This window comes from Centropristis striata, chromosome 20 (genome assembly GCF_030273125.1).
Source record: "Centropristis striata isolate RG_2023a ecotype Rhode Island chromosome 20, C.striata_1.0, whole genome shotgun sequence".
Classification (NCBI taxonomy): Eukaryota; Metazoa; Chordata; class Actinopteri; order Perciformes; family Serranidae; genus Centropristis; species Centropristis striata.
In genome coordinates this window covers 2669431-2690658 of record NC_081536.1, presented here as the reverse complement: position 1 = coordinate 2690658, position 21228 = coordinate 2669431, and the positions used below count along the sequence as shown (strand labels likewise).

General features: G+C 37.6%; 1 protein-coding gene across 2 annotated transcripts in view; it reads left to right on the top strand.

Moving 5' to 3' along the window:
• Window positions 1–208: 208 nt before the first annotated feature.
• Window positions 209–21228, top strand: part of LOC131993238 (inositol polyphosphate-5-phosphatase A) — a 310981-nt gene continuing 289961 nt past the window's right edge. For both annotated transcript variants that reach the window (XM_059359041.1, XM_059359042.1), the window contains exon 1: window positions 209–694. In XM_059359041.1, coding sequence (XP_059215024.1) covers window positions 617–694 — 78 coding nt within the window. In that variant the 5' untranslated portion in view covers window positions 209–616. The remainder of the gene's footprint in view (window positions 695–21228) is intronic.

The following is a 21228-nucleotide window of genomic DNA, read 5'->3' as shown; positions in this document are numbered from 1 at the left end:
GATACGATATGGCACACCCCTAATAGATGGTCAAAACTGTAAAAGACGAACGCTCACCATGGGACAGCCCTGTTGGTGTCCGATAATGGGCGCGACAGAGCTGTTGTGTTTACGGTGCGCTGGCCCTTTAAGACAGCCCCGTGTTTCCATTGGCACGGTGACGTCAGAGCAGTGAAGGACTCCAGCCTATCCTCTCTGAACAGTGAAGGCAATGGTCCTGGCGGAGAGTCCTGCTTTCGGAGGGAGACTTTTACACTGTACAAAAGCTAAGGGGAAACACTCGTCGCTGAAATGAACCAGAGCCCTCAGGCACTCGCCGTGGATTAAAACGGAAACTTTTACGATGGCGCTCAACGTGAAAAAGTAGCAACGCAACCCGCCGCCGCCGCCGACGGACCTTCTACTGCAAAGCAACTCCTAGTAGATGCACGGCCACTGCTGCAAAATATGCTCCAGCCGAGCCGCCTAAACCCCGGCTGCAGTAGCAAATTACCAGTGTTATAACCAGTTTCGTGACACATTTCGCCGGCTCCTGTTTGTTTGTTTTTTCCCCCGCTCCTTACCTGTATTAAGTCCTGCTGTACAAGTGTACAAGACCCACCTGCGAGACAGAATTATGGCAGGGAAGCTGACAGCAGCGCAAGGCACAGGAATACTGCTGGTGACAGCCAACGTTGGATCTCTCTTCGAAGATGTGAGTTTCTCCATTGATACACGCTTTCTGTCAGTGCTGTGTGTTGGCGCCAGGGATGTGTTTGTACATGCTTTTTTTTTTTTTACCTTCCTTGCAACTGTACCGTCTTCTTATAACGCTATATAACGTCTCAGCTGGTCACGACTCAGGTGTGTCAAGAGAGAGAGAAGAAGAAGATTACTTTATTAATCCCACAATGGGGAAATTCAACCTCTGCATTTAACCCTTTATCCTTTTTTTTTTACACACAAGTGAACACACCATGCAAGCACATTACTGCCTTAGGTGCCTTGCTCAAGGGCACTTCAGTCCTAGACCTGGGGAGATGGGGAATCGAACCAGCGACTCTCCAGTTACAAGCCCAATTCCTAACCTCTAGGCCACGGACTGCCGTTGCGTGCGGGTAGCCCTGAACACCTATACTCCTGCATTACCACATGGGCCTCATATGGCCATGAAGACACATGCTAGCTCTATATCGTCACACTGTTAGAATAATCGCCTATGTCATTTTTTGTCTTTTTTTTTTTGCCACCTATGGTAAAATCACCTACATCCTCAGTTGATCAGATCAGGTGATTTTACCCCTTTAAGATCATCACTTCTTTGACAATTTTCCACATTCATAGGCATCAGATAAGAACCCAGCAAAGAAGAGCTAGAGGGAGATTGTTTACTTATCAGTTTAGTTTATCAGTGTTTTATTGTTGACACTTTATTTTGAAGGTGTCTACATAAGAGTGTGTCATAAACATGACATGGGATGTGCCATGAACATTAATGACACTTTGAAGTAACATTAAAACTCATGATACTTGTCATGTCATGTTTCTGACAGGCTCTTATGTAGACACCTTCAAAATAAAGTGTAACCATATCTTGCTTAAGTCACAAAGGCATGTTCAAAAAATTGCCTAAGTCATTTTTGGTGAAAATTGTCTTTTTTTTTTTTGCCTAAATCATCTCCTCATGATGGTAAAATCACCTACATCCTCAGTTGATCAGATCAGATGATTTTACCCCTTTAAGATCATCACTTCTTTGACAATTTTCCACATTCATAGGCATCAGATAAGAACCCAGCAAAGAAGAGCTAGAGGGAGATTGTTTAGTTATCAGTTTAGTTTATTGTTGACACTAATATTGGTAACACTTTATTTTGAAGGTGTCTACATAAGAGCCTGTCAGAAACATGACATGACAAGTATCATGAGCATTAATGTTACTTCAAAGTGTCATTAATGTTCATGGCACATCCCATGTCATGTTTATGACACACTCTTATGTAGACACCTTCAAAATAAAGTGTTACCAATATTAGTGTCAACAATAAAACACTGACATGTGCGTGTCACAAACATGACATGGGATGTGCCATGAACATTAATGACACTTTGAAGTTACATTAATGCTCATGATACTTGTCTGTCATGTTTCTGACAGGCTCTTATGTAGACACCTTCAAAATAAAGTGTAACCATATCTTTCTTAAGTCACAAAGGCATGTTAAAAAAAATTGCCAAAGTCATTTATTTCTCTTAAGTTACATAATTTACACACAGTGTTATTACTATGTCAATAGCCATCCTTTATTACACCCTTTTTGAGTGAAATGATCAATAAATGTCACATGCTACACTTTTGGTGAAGTTTTTTGTGTTTCCTGCAAAACTTGAAAAAATGACTTAGGCGATTATTTTAACAGGGTGACCATATGTTTGTATTCTACCCATTTTGGCCCATTTTTTCTCTCATGTCCGCTGCCTGTTCTATATGAATCACAATGTAAATATGTATTGATCCTGGTGTGCAGCCTATCACTGCTGCAGCATTGCCATGGCCACAATGGTTATTTTCTATCATTCAATCTCTAACTTGGGCATACAGTAGCTGTTTACCTTTTGCAGCAAACACCCACCTTCTAGTCTGTTGTGGATCTGCTTGTGCAAAACCAAACTTATGTAAGTTATATTAGTTTTTAAGGAGGCAAAAACCAGATGAAGTGTAACAGAAGTTTACTGATATTTGTTTGATTTCTTGGGTATTTTTGGTGCCCGCTGCTTCCCTGGAGGTGCTTGCTTACCACATATTTACATTGTTCTACAAACATACAGATGGGTAACTGATGTTTTGCACGTACAAGTATTTTTTTCATTCATACTTAGGCTGCCCTGCAGTATCTCCCTGAACAAGAGGTACACTGTAAAACCCAGTGTTGCTTGTTTGTTATTATAACTAATTTTTCCTTTTCAATACAACAAGATTTCTGCAAAAAGTCATTTTAACTTAAAATATTGTAGTCAAATAGCAAGATTCATTTGATTTAACTCTGGTCTCTTTGTTGTCTTGACATAGAAATTATTTTGCAGCATGGACACTCAAATATTTAAGTTGAAACAACAAGTTGGGTTTTACAGTGTACGGTATTTCCTCGACTTGTCAGTGTTAGACAGATGCCAGTTCATTCTGTAAACTTAGCAACAACATCATATCTGCATCAATATGAGAGCATTTAAATATTCACTCTGGATAAAGTCACTTTGCTCGGCTGAAGAAAGTAAAAATAGGTGTGTCAGCCTCCTAAGGAGTGTCTGTGCAGGTTGTTGTCATGTATTTGGACTCCTAGCTGTCTCAGGCTGCAACTGGCACCTAATGGCGCTAAATTATAGTGGAAATTGTAACTGTTGCGATTAAATGCCTCAAGTTCAAACACTTTGTGTCACTTTCAGTGTTGTGTCAATAGAGAGTCCCCCCTCTTCCTCCCTCCTTTCACCCGTGTGAAGAGCTGATCCCAAACATGAGGGAAGAGCCGTCTCCCTCACTGGAGTAAGCCTATTAATAGCCTGCCTCTCACAAGCTGCACGCTTTTGGTGTCTTTTTTTTTTTCTTCTCCACCAGACTTCTATCAGACGGAGCCAAAATGCATATTAGAGCATGTTTTCTTCTCTGAGTGGAGTGAAGTACTGGTCATATATGAGGCTATGTGTAGTCTGCATTGTGTTTGGACTCCTTATGATGTATATATGGGTTCAATGAAGTCTTTGTAGGCTGCTTATAATGCATTTTCCACTGTTGGGCCCATTTGAAGTTGAAAAGATTCTGTGTCATGGTGGTGTAGCTTGACCCTGACCTTACAAGGTGCTATATGAAATGCATTAGGTCTTTTTTTTTTTTTTGTGATCAGTTTTTTATAGTTTTTTCCATTTAGTTTAACCCATTGACGCCTAAAACTTCCTGTAAAACCTCTGGGCGATTTTAAAATAAGCCCCTAAAACCTGAAGTTTTTCTGGAAATTCAACCAAAGTGTCAACTCTTTTGTCTTTTTTTAGTCATTTTGTGTCTTTTTTTGTCATTTTGTGTCTTTTTTTGGTCATTTTGTTTTTTTGGGTCATTTTGTGTCTTTTGGGTCATTTTGTGTCTTTTTTTTTTATCATTTTGTGGTCAATTTGTCTCTTTTTTGGTCATTTAGTTTCCTTTTTTTGGTCATTTTGTGTCTTTTTTGGTCATTTTGTTTCTTTTTTTGGTCATTTTGTGTCTTTTTTGGTCATTTTGTGCCTTTTTTTGGTCATTTTGTGTCTTTTGGTCATTTTGTGTCTTTTTTGGTCATTTTGTGTCTTTTTTGGTAATAACAGACATTATCATTACTTATATGATTTCTGAATTACTTCCAATTTACATCTAGTAACGTTGTCATTGATAATGCAGCTTCCTGAATACATACTGGTCCGAACATCCGCACAAAAGATTGTTTTTATTTTAAAACAAACAAACAAACAAGCAGGTATGGCAAGCATCAATAAATAAATAACAATGGCAATACTACCAACCAAACATATCAACAATATTGAGTGTTGAAAAATAAGAAAAAGGAAAATTAGGTCTTCTAATGTTGGGGTTATTCTCCTATCTCATAACGTTTGATCTCTATGAAAATTATGCTATTTTAAACTGAAGTTACACAACTGCAGCCTCGTGTGTTTACAGCCATTACAAATGTAAACACACTCTTCACAGCCTTAACATGCAGTTGTACTGTGTTTGAACAAGGAGTGACACCCTAAAAAGTACTGATCAAAGAATTTCGTGTGAAATATACACAGATTTTTTCCTTGTTGATTAAAGGTGTATAGTAGGAAAAAGGGCTGTCTTAAGGTGAAGAGGACGTAGTGGCGTAAGGCTACCAATTAAAGTTGCTTTAATCACAAAAAGCTACTTACTCTCTGTCGCTAAACACATGCAGCTTTCAAAATAAGAGCACAGTGTGTTGACAGAATCCACCACAGAACTTACAAGAAGACTGTCAAAATAAGATGCCTTAAATAAAACATACAAGAACCTTTATTCTCCTTTACAAAATGTCATTAAAATATGCCCCCGGAACCCCTAAATGGTTAATTTTATTATTTTCTCATACATTTTTTTTTTGTATTTGGCAACTGTTGAGATTTGCACTTCACACTACATTTTAGATTTTTATTTATTTATACAGACTAAAAAAAAACACATTTCCTATATCTTTTTAAGTATTTCGTAATATCGTCAAGAATATCGTTATCGCCTGAAATATCGTGATATTCTTTTAGGGCCATATTGCCCACCCCTAATAAGATGGCGATGGACCAATGTCAGGGATTGATTAACGAGCTGAAGATAGGCTGATGTTGCCTGTTATCATATGCTGTTTGGGAGTTTGGACCCTCAGGCTCGCAGGTTTCAGCAAGAATGACACAGATAGAATTTGTGAGTGGGACACATCAGAGCACGGTCAACACAAGTGAGCCTGATTTGTAGTTTTTGAAACCTGTTGTCTTGTGGAAAAAGGTTGTGATAAATGCAATTTACTTAAAAAAAAAAATGAAAAAAGTGGCACAGATGCATTGCAAAATAGTGTCCCATTGAATCCCCCCCTCTATTCTCCTGAGCAAATATAACATTTATTATTTAAAGCTTTGTTGCTGTTAAAAATAACACAACCATGGCATTTTCCCTGTGTTACTTTACACTGAAGAGTGAGCAAAAACATATAAAAAATATATTTGTTGATGTTGCTCAATATCTGAGCGCTTACTTTGACCTTTAACCCTTTGATGCATAACACATAAACACCTTCTAATGCACAACATGGGTCAAAAATGATGCACATTCATTTCCCATGTTATTTAATGTGTGTTTGAATCTTTTTTTGGGTGTTTTTTGTCCTTTTTTTTATTACAACAGATCAATATATCCATTTTTTCCTTTCATACTTCATGAAGAAAAATATTTTTTGTATTATTACTTCAAGTTTACACACATGGGTCAAAAATGACCTTGTGCATTAATTAGTGATTTAAAAAAAAGGGTTTTTATTCAAAAAGTAAGAAATGAAACAAAAAATTAGGATGTATGATGATCAAAAACAAGTTATTTGAGAAAAACCTGCAATACTGAATGCTGGAATTAATTTATTGCAAAGACATAGAATATAACTTTAGACCCATGTTGTGCATCAAAGGGTTAAAGCAACACAATGTAAGATCTACTTTTTTTTGCGTTCCTACAGTTTACAGTACCATTACTACTATACAGCTTTCTCAAATATGAATAGCTGTACACATGCATTTGTTATGATAATCAAAAATTACTTGACAACTTTTCTCACAAGTGCAGCAACACAACACACAGCAGGCTAGCTAATATTAGCTTCTAATGTTAGTCCAATGGCAAAAAGCATCCGTCTTGCAGCCTTTCATTATTGGCAAGCTTTCTAAAAGCCAGTATGAGATTTATTCTTGTTTGGCGGCCTCTTGCTCGGTCACTCTCTCCTATTTTCCTCCGTAGTTTCCCCTTCGGTCACACAGTACTGTTGTTTCAGTTAATGTCCAATTTTCCCTTTTTTAATTTGCTTGTAACACTATTCCGTCTGGGTCTTTCCCTCACTCTGTTACTCATATGGAAAATAATCTCCACTCCATTGTGCTGGTTTTTAAATACACTCATGTGGCCTGTACATGGTGATTAAAACTGATGGCTTGGGGTGAAGGCGGCTATTCTTCCGATTAACCTCATTGTGCCATTTAGCCAATTAGAATTTCCTCTGACTCCAGTTATGAGTTATTGCTTGAACAACATCTAAAGCAAAAGACAAACAATCATCCACCAGCTGAAGTCATTTTCCATTATTGGCCCTTTGAGCCATCCTCAGTGAATGTCATTATGACAGCAAACATTGGTTTCTCCCATGTTTAAAACGCCCATCTAGAGTTAAGCATTATTTGCTTTTTGTTGAGTTTCACATGCTCACTTTGTGTTTGAAAGGTAAAGTTCCCCTCCAGCTGAGAGCTTGATTATCTTTTTAGTCCTTTACCTTCTGAGTACGTCATTCAGTCAGTCTAAAAACAGAAAAACTATTTCCGTTTCAACCATGTAGAATGTTGCTGGTCTTTTTCTTAATATAATTAAGATATAAACAGATATAATATAAACAGATATCTGCATATAAATGAAGAATCTAGGTTTCGGTTGCATGCAAGTAAACGGTAAACGTGTTATGCCTAAATGTAGTCCTGGAACCCATTGGCTATCATCTAAGGATGATTTAACCCTATAAAGCCTGAACCATTAAATAATTGCCAGAATTTTTTTTTTTTTAAACTTGAGTGTTTATTGAACCTGCTGACAGATAATTAAAAAAAAAATCCAAAAACAATAGGGATATATGATTCTAATTTGTATCATATTTGATACATCAGTTCTTTTTGTGCAATTTGTTGCTCACAGTTTGTTTTTCTTGAACTAACAAAAACGTTTTTAACCTTTTAAGGCTTTACTTTCTTTTAACATTTTCCTCAAACATGCAAAATATTTTTTTCCATATAACACAACATCATACATCTGCTTATCTGAAGTTTTCACGAAGTAATGACTGATCCACCAGTGGAACCTGCACATAATTTTTGCTATATTTTGTATTTTTGTGCAATTTGTTGCTCAGGTTTTTCAGGAAAAAAATATCACACTGATGATGTATAGGTCTCAAAAACTTGTGTATCAAATATGATACACTTGGCTTTATAGGGTTAACTTATCATCTGTTATATAGAAATTGCTTGTTTCTCAACTTCAACATCCCAAGTTACTAACTGGACTGTAAAAAATGAAATCTTGGTCTTCAAATCCATTATTTGGTTATCTGCTGGCTACACCAGAAATAATTGCAGTTACTGCCAGATGCTAAATCGTTGCCAGACCGATAGCCAAGGTTGCCTTTGCTAGACTTACATACTTTAAATTTTAAATCTTTTGATTAAAATCCATCCCTTGCACGAATACGGCTTAGGAACACATTTTCTTAATCAATGTTGAGCAAAGATTGCTACACGTTGACCTTATTCTTCAACATTTACTGCCGATCTATGCAACAGTGTGTGATGATGAAGCTCAAACATACATCATCCTACTCTATACATAAAGCCCTCTAAAGCCTGAGGATATTTACTCCCTAGGCTTGTTCTTATTATCCGTTCCCATCCTGGAGACACAGTGGGGATTCACTGCAGGATTCCCACGGGTCCTGCAGGTTTGCTGATCCAAATTAAGCCTGCAGTACACAGCTCACCATAGAAGAAGAAGCCAATTAAGCTAATTATTTTTTCTTTTTATAAATGTCAACTGGTGTCAGTTGTCATGCTGGCTAATGGCTCGAATACAGGATCAAAAAGAGTAAGAATGCGAGTGCACAAATTAGTGAACAAATGAATGTTTTCTTGATTTAGGACATCCTTTAAAATGTCACGAGGATAATTATAATAAACAAGTGGCAATATAGCAGGTCAACCATGAAGAACAGAAAAAACTTGATGATGGAGTTGAGGCTAGGGTTGCAAAGGGGCAGAAAATTTCCGGTTAATTTCCCGAAAATTTCCGGTAAATTTCCATGGGAAGTTAAGCTTGGGAATTTTGGAAATATTCCATATTGGAAGCTTTCCATGGGAATAATGGGAATTATGGGAATTAATGGGAATTTAGGAGAACTAATTGGGAATATATTATATACAAGCATAAATATAAGCAGAAGTCATAAGAAAACATCCATACAAAATGTTTTCAACAGATATTTCAACAGATTTATTTGTAAGTAGAGTAGAACACGTTCTAATTACTTGTTTCATGGATGAACAAAAACAGGAGTGTTGGGTTCAATATCACCCATCCCCTAACCCCACTCATTCAAAAAAATATACTTTCCTCAACTATATTTAAGTTCCCTAAGAAGAGCCAACCTTCAATTTTGAAAATTCCCAGTTTATTCCCATAAATTCCCGTTAATTCCCATTAATTCCCGTTAATTCCCATGGAAAGTTTCCGTCTTTGAAAATTCCAGGAATTTTGCAACCCTAGTTGAGGCACTACTTTTGTTGGCTGTTACAGCTGAGTTGAACTCTGATTGGAAACTTGCGGGCACATCAAAGATGTTCGGAGAGTTTTCCTTTTGGTGTTGGCTTGTTTGAACAGGTGGACACTGCTGGCTGGATTAAGGTGTCACCAAATAACAGCAGCGTGACGCCTGAGGTGCAGCTTTTGTTTTGAAAGGCGAGGAAGGTGTAGTTCTTTGTGTTTGAAACTAATCTGCTGTATCAATAAACCACTTACAGGAAACGACTCCAAAATGGAAAGTTAGAATGTTGAAATTCATGCTTGACACAACAAAAGTGCTCAAGTGCTGAATGCGTGCAACCACCTATTATTTATGATTTCCTTCTCCGACATCTGATAAAATACGTCTCAGACGAGCCTGTGCAGGTTTGTTCGTCATATGTCATCTACCGTGATGTGAAAAAGGATTGCCTCCTTCCTGATTTCTTTCCATTTTTGCACCTTTGTCACACAGCCTATCTGTTCAGCCCTTCAAACTAAATTGAATATAAGACAAAGATAACCTGAGCAAACACAAAATCCATTTGACCGGACATTCTCCCGCTGAATTTTTTGGTAAAGAGCAGAATTCATGTTCACAGTAATTATGGCAAGTCACCTTAGTCCCAAAGCAGCAAAGCATCCCAACACCATCACACTACCAACACTTCCTTACTGTGTCCACAGAATATTATCACTAGGCTCAAGGGTCACCAAATGTGAAAACAAGTTGTCTTTCCTCGTCTTGTTGAGATGTTAAAGTCGTAAAAAAAGTGACATTATCTGACGTCAGCAAACCCTTCAGTTCCTCAGATGTTATCTGGGTTCTTTTGTAACTTCCTGGATTAATTGTTGATGTGGTGTTGTAAAGAGTTTTAGTAGACCTGCCACTCCTTGAAAGATTCACCCAAGACACAATGATTCTCACTGTTGTCTGGAGTTCTAGAGCCCTAGAAAGCTTTATAACCCATCCCAGACTGGTAGATTTCAACAACTTTCATTCTCATTTCTTCTGATCGCATCATACTGCAGCTTGTTGAGACCATTTAGACCAGGGGTCTTAAACTCAAATTACCTGGGGAACGCTGGAGGCAGTATCAAAATGACCAAAAAAAAGACACAAAATTACTAAAAAAAGACACAAAATGACAGAAAAAACTAAATTACTTAAAAAAGACACAAAATTACCAAAAAAAGACACAAAATTACCAAAAAATGACACAAAATTACCAAAAAATACACAAAATGACCAAAAAAGCCAAAAAATGACCAAAAAAGACAGAAAAAACTAAATTACTTAAAAAAAGAAACAAAATGGCCGAAAAAAGACACAAAACTATTTAAAAAAGACACAAAATTACCAAAAAAAAAAGACACAAAATTACCAAAAAAGTAATTAAAAGGACCTTCCACACACAACATGGTAAAGTGCCATTCATATAAAACTCCCATTAAACTTTTATATCAAGGTGGGGGCCACAAAATATTGTCGGGAGGGCCGCAATTGGCCCGCGGACCGCGAGTTTGAAACCCATGATTTAGACCAACTTCACATTGCTGAGAAGATTCTATTTAAGTGATGTTTAGAGTCAACAGGGCTTCAATTTGTTTAATTGGTTGAATGAGTAACAAAGCAGGCAATTACTTTTTCACACAGGGCCAGTTGGTTGGGTGACAAAAAATTAAGTATTTAATGTTTACCCAGGCTGACTTCGTACGATTTTCCATTTTTGTTTAATGTGAAACAGTTCAGTGTGACAAATGTGCAAAAATACAAGAAGTCAGGCATGAGGCAAACCTTTTTCTCAGCACTCTAAGTTGCATGGACTGGACTCCAGTTGACTTCTTCCACCAGCCCAAACTTCTACCACTTAGCAGTCGTTGTTATGTTTCCTGGCCATGGTTTGCTTAGTCCCAACCTAAATAAACCCAGCAGAAAAAGTAAAACAAGTAAACTTTTCCACCATGGTTGGGTCCAGAGAAAACAAACTAAAGGTGTGATTTGAGTGTCCCTGTCCGCTACGGGATCTCCGTTGGTAACCCAATCTGGCCCATGGACAGAGATCATATCATGACTGCCGGACACTTTCCAAACGGGAAGCTCAGTTGGAGTAATCCAAATGATTAAAACGTGACAGATGCCAACTCTGCTGGCAGCTTTTATTGCTGAGGATGTAAGCCGATGTGTTGCTGTTGCTGTGTATCGACTCCTCTCTGTTCAAATGATCCTAATGATGGCTTTCTGCATCTTCCAATGCTCTCATGGCGGTAAACACTGGTCACCGGCCATGGCTTTTATTTGATTACAACCACTCTGGTTTTGATTACATACACCTCTTGCTCGCCAAGCCAAGATGGCCATATGGTGATGCAATAGATTGCTATGAATAGCCCCCCTTGTGGGTTTTGGACTTCCAGCTTACTTTTTCATCACGTCTCTCTGTTTCTCCCTCTGCTGTCCAACTGACAGCTCATTATCTCACACTATCACTGCCCGGACCCTCCTGAGCTGCCATATTTACACCACTAAAGATAGTACAGAGCAGAAAAAAATACCTGGCTGACTCAGTATGTCCTCAAACCATGGAGCTATGCACACTAGTCCCAGTGTTTTGTCTTCACTGACTGTTATACAGTCTGTGTGTGTGGTTGGGAAATATTTAAAAAGGTTTTTTGTCTTTACCAAACCTTCAATCCAGTGCATTGAAACTATATTTAACCTTTAGTCACATGCCTGCTGGTAGTGTTTACTTAAAAAAGACACAAAATGACCAAAAAAGACACAAAAAGACAGAAAAAACGAAATTACTCAAAAAAAGAAACGCAATGGCCGAAAAAAGACACAAAATTACCAAAAAAAGACACAAAATTACCCAAAAAAGTAATTAAAAGGACCTTCCACACACAACACGGTAAAGTGCCATTCATATAAAACTCACATTAAACTTTCATATCAAGGTGGGGGCCACAAAATATCGTCACGAGGGCCACAATTGGCCTGCGGGCCACCAGTTTGAAACCCATGATTTAGACCAACTTCACATTTCTGTTATACAGTCTGTGTGTGTGGTTGGGAAATATTTAAAAAGGTTTTTTTTCTTTACCAAACCTATTCCTCTCCACCTCATTAGTGTTGGAGAAATGTGGTTCCAGTGCGTTTTCCTTGTAAGCATTGGAAGATGTTACTGCAGACAGCATTGAAACTATATTTAGCCTTTAGTCACATGCCTGCTGGTAGTGTTTACTTAAAAAAGACACAAAATTACCAAAACAATGACACAAAATGACTAAAAAAAGACACAAAATGACCAAAAAAAACCCATCACAAAATGACCAAAAAAGACACAAAAAGACAGAAAAAACTAAATTACTCAAAAAAAGAAACAAAATGACCCAAAAAAAGACACAAAATTACCAAAAAAAGACACAAAATTACCAAAAAAAGACACAAAATGACCAAAAAAGACACAAAAAGACAGAAAAAACTAAATTACTCAAAAAAGAAACAAAATGACCTAAAAAAGACACAAAATTACCAAAAAAAGACACAAAATTACCAAAAAAGACACAAAATTGCTAAAAAAAAGACAAAAAATGACAAAAAAAACCCCATCACAAAATGACCAAAAAAGATACAAAATGACCAAAAAAGACACAAAAAGACAGAAAAAACTAAATTACTCAAAAAAAGAAACAAAATGACTGAAAAAAGACACAAAATTACCAAAAAAAAAGACACAAAATTACTAAAAAAAGACACAAAATGACCAAAAAAGACACAAAAAGACAGAAAAAACTAAATTACTCAAAAAAAGAAACAAAATGGCAGAAAAAAGACACAAAATTACCAAAAAAAGTAATAAAAAGGACCTTCCACACACAACACAGTAAAGTGCCATTCATATTTGTCACTTTGTCTTTACCAAACCTATTCCTCTCCACCTCATTAGTGTTGGAGAAATGTGGTTCCAGTGCGTTTTCCTTGTAAGCGTTGGAAGATGTTACTGCAGACAGCATTGAAACTATATTTAGCCTTTAGTCACATGCCTGCTGGTAGTGAATTCCCTAACTGAATAATGTAATTGAGCATTCAGGATGTGTATTTATAGGGTTGGCAATAGTGGTGCAAATATGTGATAGCAGACATGATGCTGTGTGGATGTAAAACTGGGTGAAAGCAAACAATGTGAAAATGGCTTTACTCTTAATAATCAAGTCTTTACTTTGTGTCCAGCTCTCCATGTTTTCTGCAGTATTTTTGGCTCAAGTTTTATGAGGAGAAGCTCAACAGCAGAGGCTGTGACTAAATACTTCATCTGACAGCTTGATTTTGCGTTTCTTCCTCTGCCAAAGTCTGTCCCAGTGTGTTGCTGCAGGAGTGGAAAAGTTTATGAAAGAAAGATCAGATGATGCTATTTCGGTTTTCTCCCTGCTCTGCCCTCCCCCATCCTGTCATAACACGGAATTAGAATTTCAGAAGGAAAAAGATGTTGGAGAGAGCTGAAAGTTGGCACCAGCAGGCCGTGAAAAGTCAGAATTGTAAGTAGAACGAAGTCTTTGTCATAATGTTGCAGCCTACAATGGCAGTTATATATTTAATCAGTTATACTAAATTATATATGTTTAAAGTCCTTGCGCACTCAAAATGTTTTTCTTATGTCTAACTTTGACTATATTGACTTGTACTTGTCACAAGAAGGAGATGTCTGTGTACTTTCCTAAGATCGGAAATTCAAATATGTGCTGGACAATCTAGATTAGGCACATCACTACTTTGTAGCAGGGTTGTCACAATACTAAACTTTTCAACTAGATAGTAAGTAAGTAAGTAAACTTTATTTATATAGCACCTTTCACAGACAGAAGTCACAAAGTGCTTCACATAAAAATCATACACATAACAAAAAAATGTACATACAAGTTTTAAAAGACCAAAACAACAGCAATTTAAACAACCATAGCAGTCCCGAAACAATTAATCAAAAGCCTGAACAAATAAAAATGCTCAGGAAAATATTCGATACTCGATACCATTTTCGATACCACAAAACATAAAAAGATAAAAACAAAGACTAAAATACTCGTAACAGAGTATTTTTGACAAACTTTTAAATGTGTCTGGAGGAGGACTCAAAGAGTGTTTGATAGCATTTTACAGTTAAAATGACACCACTGTATAGTCATAGTAAGTCTGTTACCAATAGCTCTATTTATTTAGTATTATTATAGTATTTTTTTTTTTTTCCAATGGATACTGCATCACCTGCTTCTCATGACTGAACCCGATAAGACTGATTCATTCACATTTTTGTACTTGTCATAAAATAAATGTCATATCCTGTAATTTATACACACATTAGCATAAGAAAGGTTATGATGTCATGAGCAAGGATGGATGATTTAATATATCATAGCTCCAACTGACATCACTATTGTTAACTCAAAAAAACAAACAACAATTCGGACTCTTGAAATGTTAATTTATTCAAAAAGCTATAATTTAACTATCTGAATAAAACATAATAATATGAATTTGTCATCAGCCTAAAATGTATCAGCCAGATATAATAATAATAATAATAATAATAATAATAATAATAATACATTTTATTTGTAAAGCACTTTTCATACAGAAATCTCAAAGTGCTACAGAAACCAGAAACAAGAAAGAGAAAACTCATTAAAATCAGCAGTAGATAAAAAAAGACACAGGTAATAAAGTATATTATGCGGAGACAAAATAAAAACATCTAGGGACAACCTAAAAATGCCTCCCTGAACAAAAAAGTTTTTATATAGTTTTTATATATGTCCTGTATCCCTAGTTAGCGATATATTTAATTTTTATATTCAAACATGTATTTTCCTTTGGTTATAACAACAAATTTGTTATTCCCAATACATCATTTTGAGAGTACTGATAAAAAACAAGCAATAAAAAAATGGTAGATGGTACAAAATTCAATGGTATTCCTAAATGATTATGTCTTAACCTTGTGTAACACATTGTGTATGATAGATTGACAACCTGTTGCAGAAGCTTTTATTTTGAAACAACATGTTGTAATGTGTAAGAACGGTTTTATGAATGCTGCAATCTGTTAGTTAAATAACTACATGCAATAAAAAGATTTTGCATGTGTATTGTACAGTATATGGACAAGCATTTGAATTTAAAACTCACTATGGAAATTGAAATATGTGAATAGCAGAGTAGGATTGTGTTCAAGTGTTTAAGGAGAGCCCTGCAGCTGGAGGCCACTCCAGCCTGTCACTGGAGGTAAAAGTTGAGGGCTCTCTTATTAAATATAATATAATATACACTACCGGTCAAAAGTTTTAGAACACCCCAATTTTTCCAGTTTTTTATTGAAATTCAAGCAGTTCAAGTCAAATGAACAGCTTGAAAGGGTACAAAGGTAAGTGGTGAACTGCCAGAGGTAAGTAAAAAAAGGTAAGCTGCTTGAATTTCTGAAAAAATTGGGCTGTTCTAAAACTTTTGACCGGTAGTGTACATACATATAAGCAGGAGGTAGGAAGATAAGTGGTAAGCTACCTTTAATTATTCATTGCCATGTGTCAGATGCTTGAAGAGACACTTCAGGCAAAAAATGTGAACATCTGCACTTCCTAATTTGGATGCGGGTTAGAGATGAATCACATGGAGGATCTACAGTAGACCTCAGTTCTGTCCTGTTTTGGAAATGCGAGCAACCAAATCAACAGCAGACTTGAGGTTCGTCTGATGTGATTTGTGTGAAGTCAGAAAGCAACCTGACTAGGTTGGAAGACATATGAACGTTTGAAACAACAATCATACATAGCCAATTACTGATGGCAAACTAGACAAGCTCATTATTATGATTCCTTTTAGAAGCGTCATCAGATAAAAACTTCACTTTGAGTTCAGGCCTATTCAAACACATAAAGGCCTAGTCACACCAGACAGTGGCAGAGCGCTAAAAGCTCAATAAAACCCTGCAGCAGCCTCTGTTCCCTCAAAGATCAGCCCCATCAAGACGGTTCATGGTCAAAGTCTCCTAGTAGGGTTGGGTTATTGTGTGCACAACATCACTGAATACGTCTCCGCTTTCCCAGAAACAACAAACAGCAACTTCGGACATAATAACAATGGCGGACGACATCATCTCCTTATAAATGTTGCCTCTGGCTTTGTGAGCCTAGAGTGGGATCCAAACACGACCGGTTCAACACATCTGTGCTGCTCGTCTTGATCGCTATGGACGGCGATTACGTTCATATTAACACTGAACGTAGGATGTAAATGTTAGACTTGTAAGCTAACGCTAGCCTGCTAGCTCTAACTAGCTGCCTAGTGCAGACTCTCTGGTATCGATCACATTGCAGTTCAACAAATTAAATTAAAGAAAAACTTGTTGGTCACAATAATCCTGTCCCCAGCCCCTCATGTCTTTGCACTTCTTGTTCCCCGCTGGTGGAACACACTACCAGTTCCTACCAGAGCAGGGGCGTCCCTCTCTACCTTTAAAAAAACTCCTGAAGACCCAGCTCTTCAGAGAGCATCTTCTCTCCTAGACCACATAAGTCTACTCCTCAAAGTTTGATTGGCACTAGCACTAATAGCTCATATTGCACTATACCTTGATTGTTTGCTTTTACTCTTCCTGTAAGTCGCTTTGGATAAAAGCGTCTGCTAAATGACTAAATGTAAATGTAAATGTAAATGTAAGTAGTTTGTGATTCGAGACCAGCAAAGAGTTGGTGCCACTCTGAAACCAGTTTTCCTGGCTGGGAGCCGGTTCGTTGGCAGTCGAAAACTCCAAGAACTGGTTCAAGAACTCAAACTGCCTTGGTCAAAAAGGGGTATATGTCCACCTTAAAATTCACCATGGCAGTGTTTGTCTGGCAAAGAAAATCGCCAAAGCATTGACAGCTAGATTGGCAACGCCAATTGATTCAAACCATTGTTGATTGTCAATAGAATCAACCATTGGCCCAAGCCTATTACCTCGTTGTACAGGCTTGGCAGGCTTTCAAGCCGACAGCAACCACTGCAAGGCCAAAAAGAGACTTTTTAATGCCAAAAATTAAGACAAATATCCTTTTCCAGTCTCCCCTGTATTCATCCTGCAGCGGTTCAGTCTAAGAGCTAAAGGCTAATTCAAGGTGTTTTTGGCTAATTCACATGTTCTGCAATAACAGCAAGACAATCAAGTTTCTGTTATGTAAACTGCTAAAGTCAGTTCAACAGGTGATTCATGTAGCATTTCCCCAATGCACCCATCGGATGGGGATTAGGTGCTGGGCTCTTCCCTCTTCGTTCGCCTACTGCAGGGGTGTCAAACTCTGGCCCGCGGGCCAAATTTGGCCCGCAGTGTAATTTTATTTGGCCCGCAAGGCAATACCAATTTATTATATTATTATTGTACTATAAAAGCTGACCCGCCGGTATTATACGGCGCATTTACCGCTAATACTACAAATCCCACAATGCCCTGCTGTTGTTTTGGCGCGTCAATCAGGACAGGACCCAGAAACGCTCCTCTGTGACAGTCGTCATAGCAACCTCAAGCTAGAGCTGTCTCCCAGCTACGCCTTCCCAAAAATGGAGAAAAGAAAGGCAGAATTTATTAACCTGTTGAAAAAGTTTATTTTGATATTTAAATCAGAAGGATGCAAATAGAAAAGAGGCATACGATTTTTATTTTTTTTTATTTAATAAATTAATGACATTGATGTGTTTTTTATTTGAAATTTGATTTTGCATGTCTGCACTATTTAGTTATATATTGTATGTTTATAAGCGTTGCTGGTTCCATATTTAATGTTAAAGCAAAACATGTTTGGTATATATTAAAAGGTTTTTTTTGTTCAATGTTGGCCCGCAAGTTTTAAATTTTGGCTCATTGTGTATTTGAGTTTGACACCTCTGGCCTACTGAGTAGTAATATACATGCAGTTTACACTTAACCTGTGGGGAAGTGAAGGTGTCGTCAGTAGCTTACCGGTTACAAAAGATGCTTGGAAGTGAGCGACACACTGACTCTGAGTGAGACCAGAGACTGTTGGTTTAAACAGGTTGGTGACGCTGTTATATGCAGCCACAGGGCATTTAATGAGAAGTGAGCACTGAGCTGGAATCCATCTAAACAGATAGCCTTTTAAATGCGTCATGGCATGTCAGCAGCTGATTGTATTCAACATTAAATATTCAACGAAAATTTAAAGTATTCAATATGAGCATGGGATATGGTGTGGTGCAGGCGGTAGAATAAGTGTTTGGGTTACTTCCCCTTTTCTGAGTCCACAATGCTCGTAACTACTTCTCTATGGAAAGAATCTTGTGGTTTCTCCAAATGAATTCAAACGAATGCTAAAAATAAAAGAACCACAACAGCCATTAAAAAATGGAAGCGGAGACTTCAAAGGAGAGTAAGCTGGTACCGGGGAATGTTACCTAATCATTTTGTACGACACCTTGCAGAAGTTAAATTGTTGACTGACGTCCAGCTGTTACAAGTCGGTGAGTTTGTCATACATTCCTTCATGGGAGGGACGAAAACACAGAGCACTGGGTGACGCAGATAACGGGGCTTACCTCTATAATATACACTACTGGTCAAAAGTTTTAGAACACACCAACTTTTCCAGAATTTAATTGAAAATGATGCAGTTTAATGTGTCAGTGTACTCTGAAATTAATGCATATTTGCAACATTTAAAATGTTCTTCTTTTAGTCATTTTGCTTCTTTAGGTGTCTTTTTTGTCATTTTGTGTCTTTTTTTAGTCCTTTAGTCCAACATAAAATGTGATTTTGAATCTTTTTTTTACTTTCAAAACACTATCATGCTCAATAAAGAATTTTAAATGTTGCAAATGTGCATTAATTTCAGAGTCGTTGAGACATTAAACTGCATCATTTTCAATTAAATTCTGGAAAAGTAGGTGTGTTCTAAAACTTTTGACCAGTAGTGTATCTTTTTGGTACATGGAGCTGTTTTTCTGACTGTATCACCCAGCTGCTGAGTCGGGTCGCCCTGCCCCAGAACACAGTCTTTCAGATCCCAAACAGCAGAGGTGTGGAGTGGACATGATGCTGAGAACCATCCGTACCTCCAGCTGGCCTGCGATGTTGATCTTACCAGGCAAAAATAATCAGTCAGTCAGTGAAGCAGACAGGAGAGTTTATAGTGGGGGTCTCTCTGGGGAAATGACGCTCTCATGGACATATATGTGAATCTGGAGACTCTCAGTGATCTATAACATGAGGCTTTACAGTGGGTCAAAACAGCCAACTTTTTCCAGAGTTCATTGACCCCGCTCAGGAGGATTTGATAATGTGTGTGTGAGCAGAGTGGGACAATGAATAGCCAGGCCCCATTGGGCCCAGATAAGGAACTGGGATAAGGGTGGGAGTGTCAACATGGAGCTAGCAGAGCTTGGGTTCACTCCAAGAGCCATAATTATCCAGGATGGGAAAGCCAGAGGGGGACACCCCCCACCCATCCCACTGATGAGGCCAAGGACTCATTCATAAGATCCCCTGAAGAGACAACAGTGTAGATTCAGCCCCCATGAAAATTCACATCCAGTAGTACAATGGAAGTGACGCAATGGAAGCATCAAGTCATGGTGTCTGATGGTGCTCAGTCATGTTCAGACATGTTGATGTGCTCCTGGCAGCTACAACGGACTAATTTGTTTGGTCAAATTCTTTTTTTTGAGAGATTTATTTTGGTTACCTTGGCTTTGGGTTGTCTGATATGGCCTATGTACAATATACACTACTGGTCAAAAGTTTTAGAACACTCCCAGCTTTTCCAGAATTTTATTGAAAATGATGCAGTTTAATGTCTCAGTGTACTCTGAAATTATTGCATATAACAAATAAACAATTGAAAATAAATCATAGAATCAGTTTAGAAAGGAAGATGTATTCTAAACTGTTGACTCATGGAAGTAGCACCTTAACAGATAGAACAGCTCAACACACTCGATGGAAATCAAATATTCTTCAGAAAGTTCTTCCCAACTCTGTTGCAGAAGTTCCCTTAATTGTGGAGCAACTTGTAGGTTGTAAGTGATCAAGAAAAGTTGGGACACCTGTAGGAATTGGTAGCAACTTAGCAACTTTCAAGGCTTGATCAACCTCCGTTGCTGCAGAACTGCTTTAAGTTGTTAACCCATTTCTTGTTCCCTGAAAAAGGCCTACTTCTATAATTCTGAAATGTACATTATTTTTCAGTTTTGGTTAAGCTTACCTTTTTTTATTTACCTCTGGCAGTTCACCACTTACCTTTGTACCCTTTCAAGCTGTTCATTTGACTTGAACTGCTTGAATTTCAATAAAAAACTGGAAAAATTGTGGTGTTCTAAAACTTTTGACCGGTCGTGTACCTCTTGATATATTGCATTAGCTGTAGTATTCAACAAGACTCGTTAAAGCTGGATGCAAAAGACAGGAGATGTTTAAGAGCTCTAGACTCAGACTGATCTGTGCTCATAAACGTATAGAGCTGATAAGGTGCTAATATGTCAGCGCCACAGTGTCGCTATGGTGATGTGATAGTAGACGGAGCCATGAAGATAAATTCTAATTGTTAGTTGACGTGCAAAGAGGAGTTACCTAAAGAAGATCTTCATGACTCAGTTCTAAGCCAGAATGCACTTTGGATTTCCCAAGCTATAGCTCCATGTCCTGACACGCCCAGCTGCTAAGTCAATAATGGCTTTTGAGCATGAAAGTCGTGTTTTGAGACAAGTCAAAGCAAGAAACTTTCTTTTCGTGTGGACAAAAGCGAGCAAAAACCAGACTGCAGTTAGAAAAAGAGAAGGCCTTACCACCTACTGATGTGTTTTTTTATTTTTGGAATAGTCAGAAGTTTTATGATCGTATAGATCTTTCAGGTATATGAGGAGCGACTGTTTGATCAATAGAATGGTGCAAGTCCATGTAATATTCTCAAAGTATAAGCTTGAAGGCAGATCTAGCATGTTTAATGAATGTTAGGTGTATTTATGGTATTTTCAGATCAATATTCATTGATTTGTGCTTGCATTACACAAAGAATGTCAGCCAGTCTTTCTGTTTGTCCCTATATGTGCAGCTCCTTGCCTCTTGGGTCACATGAGAATTAAATAGCAGGTTTTAAAAGCT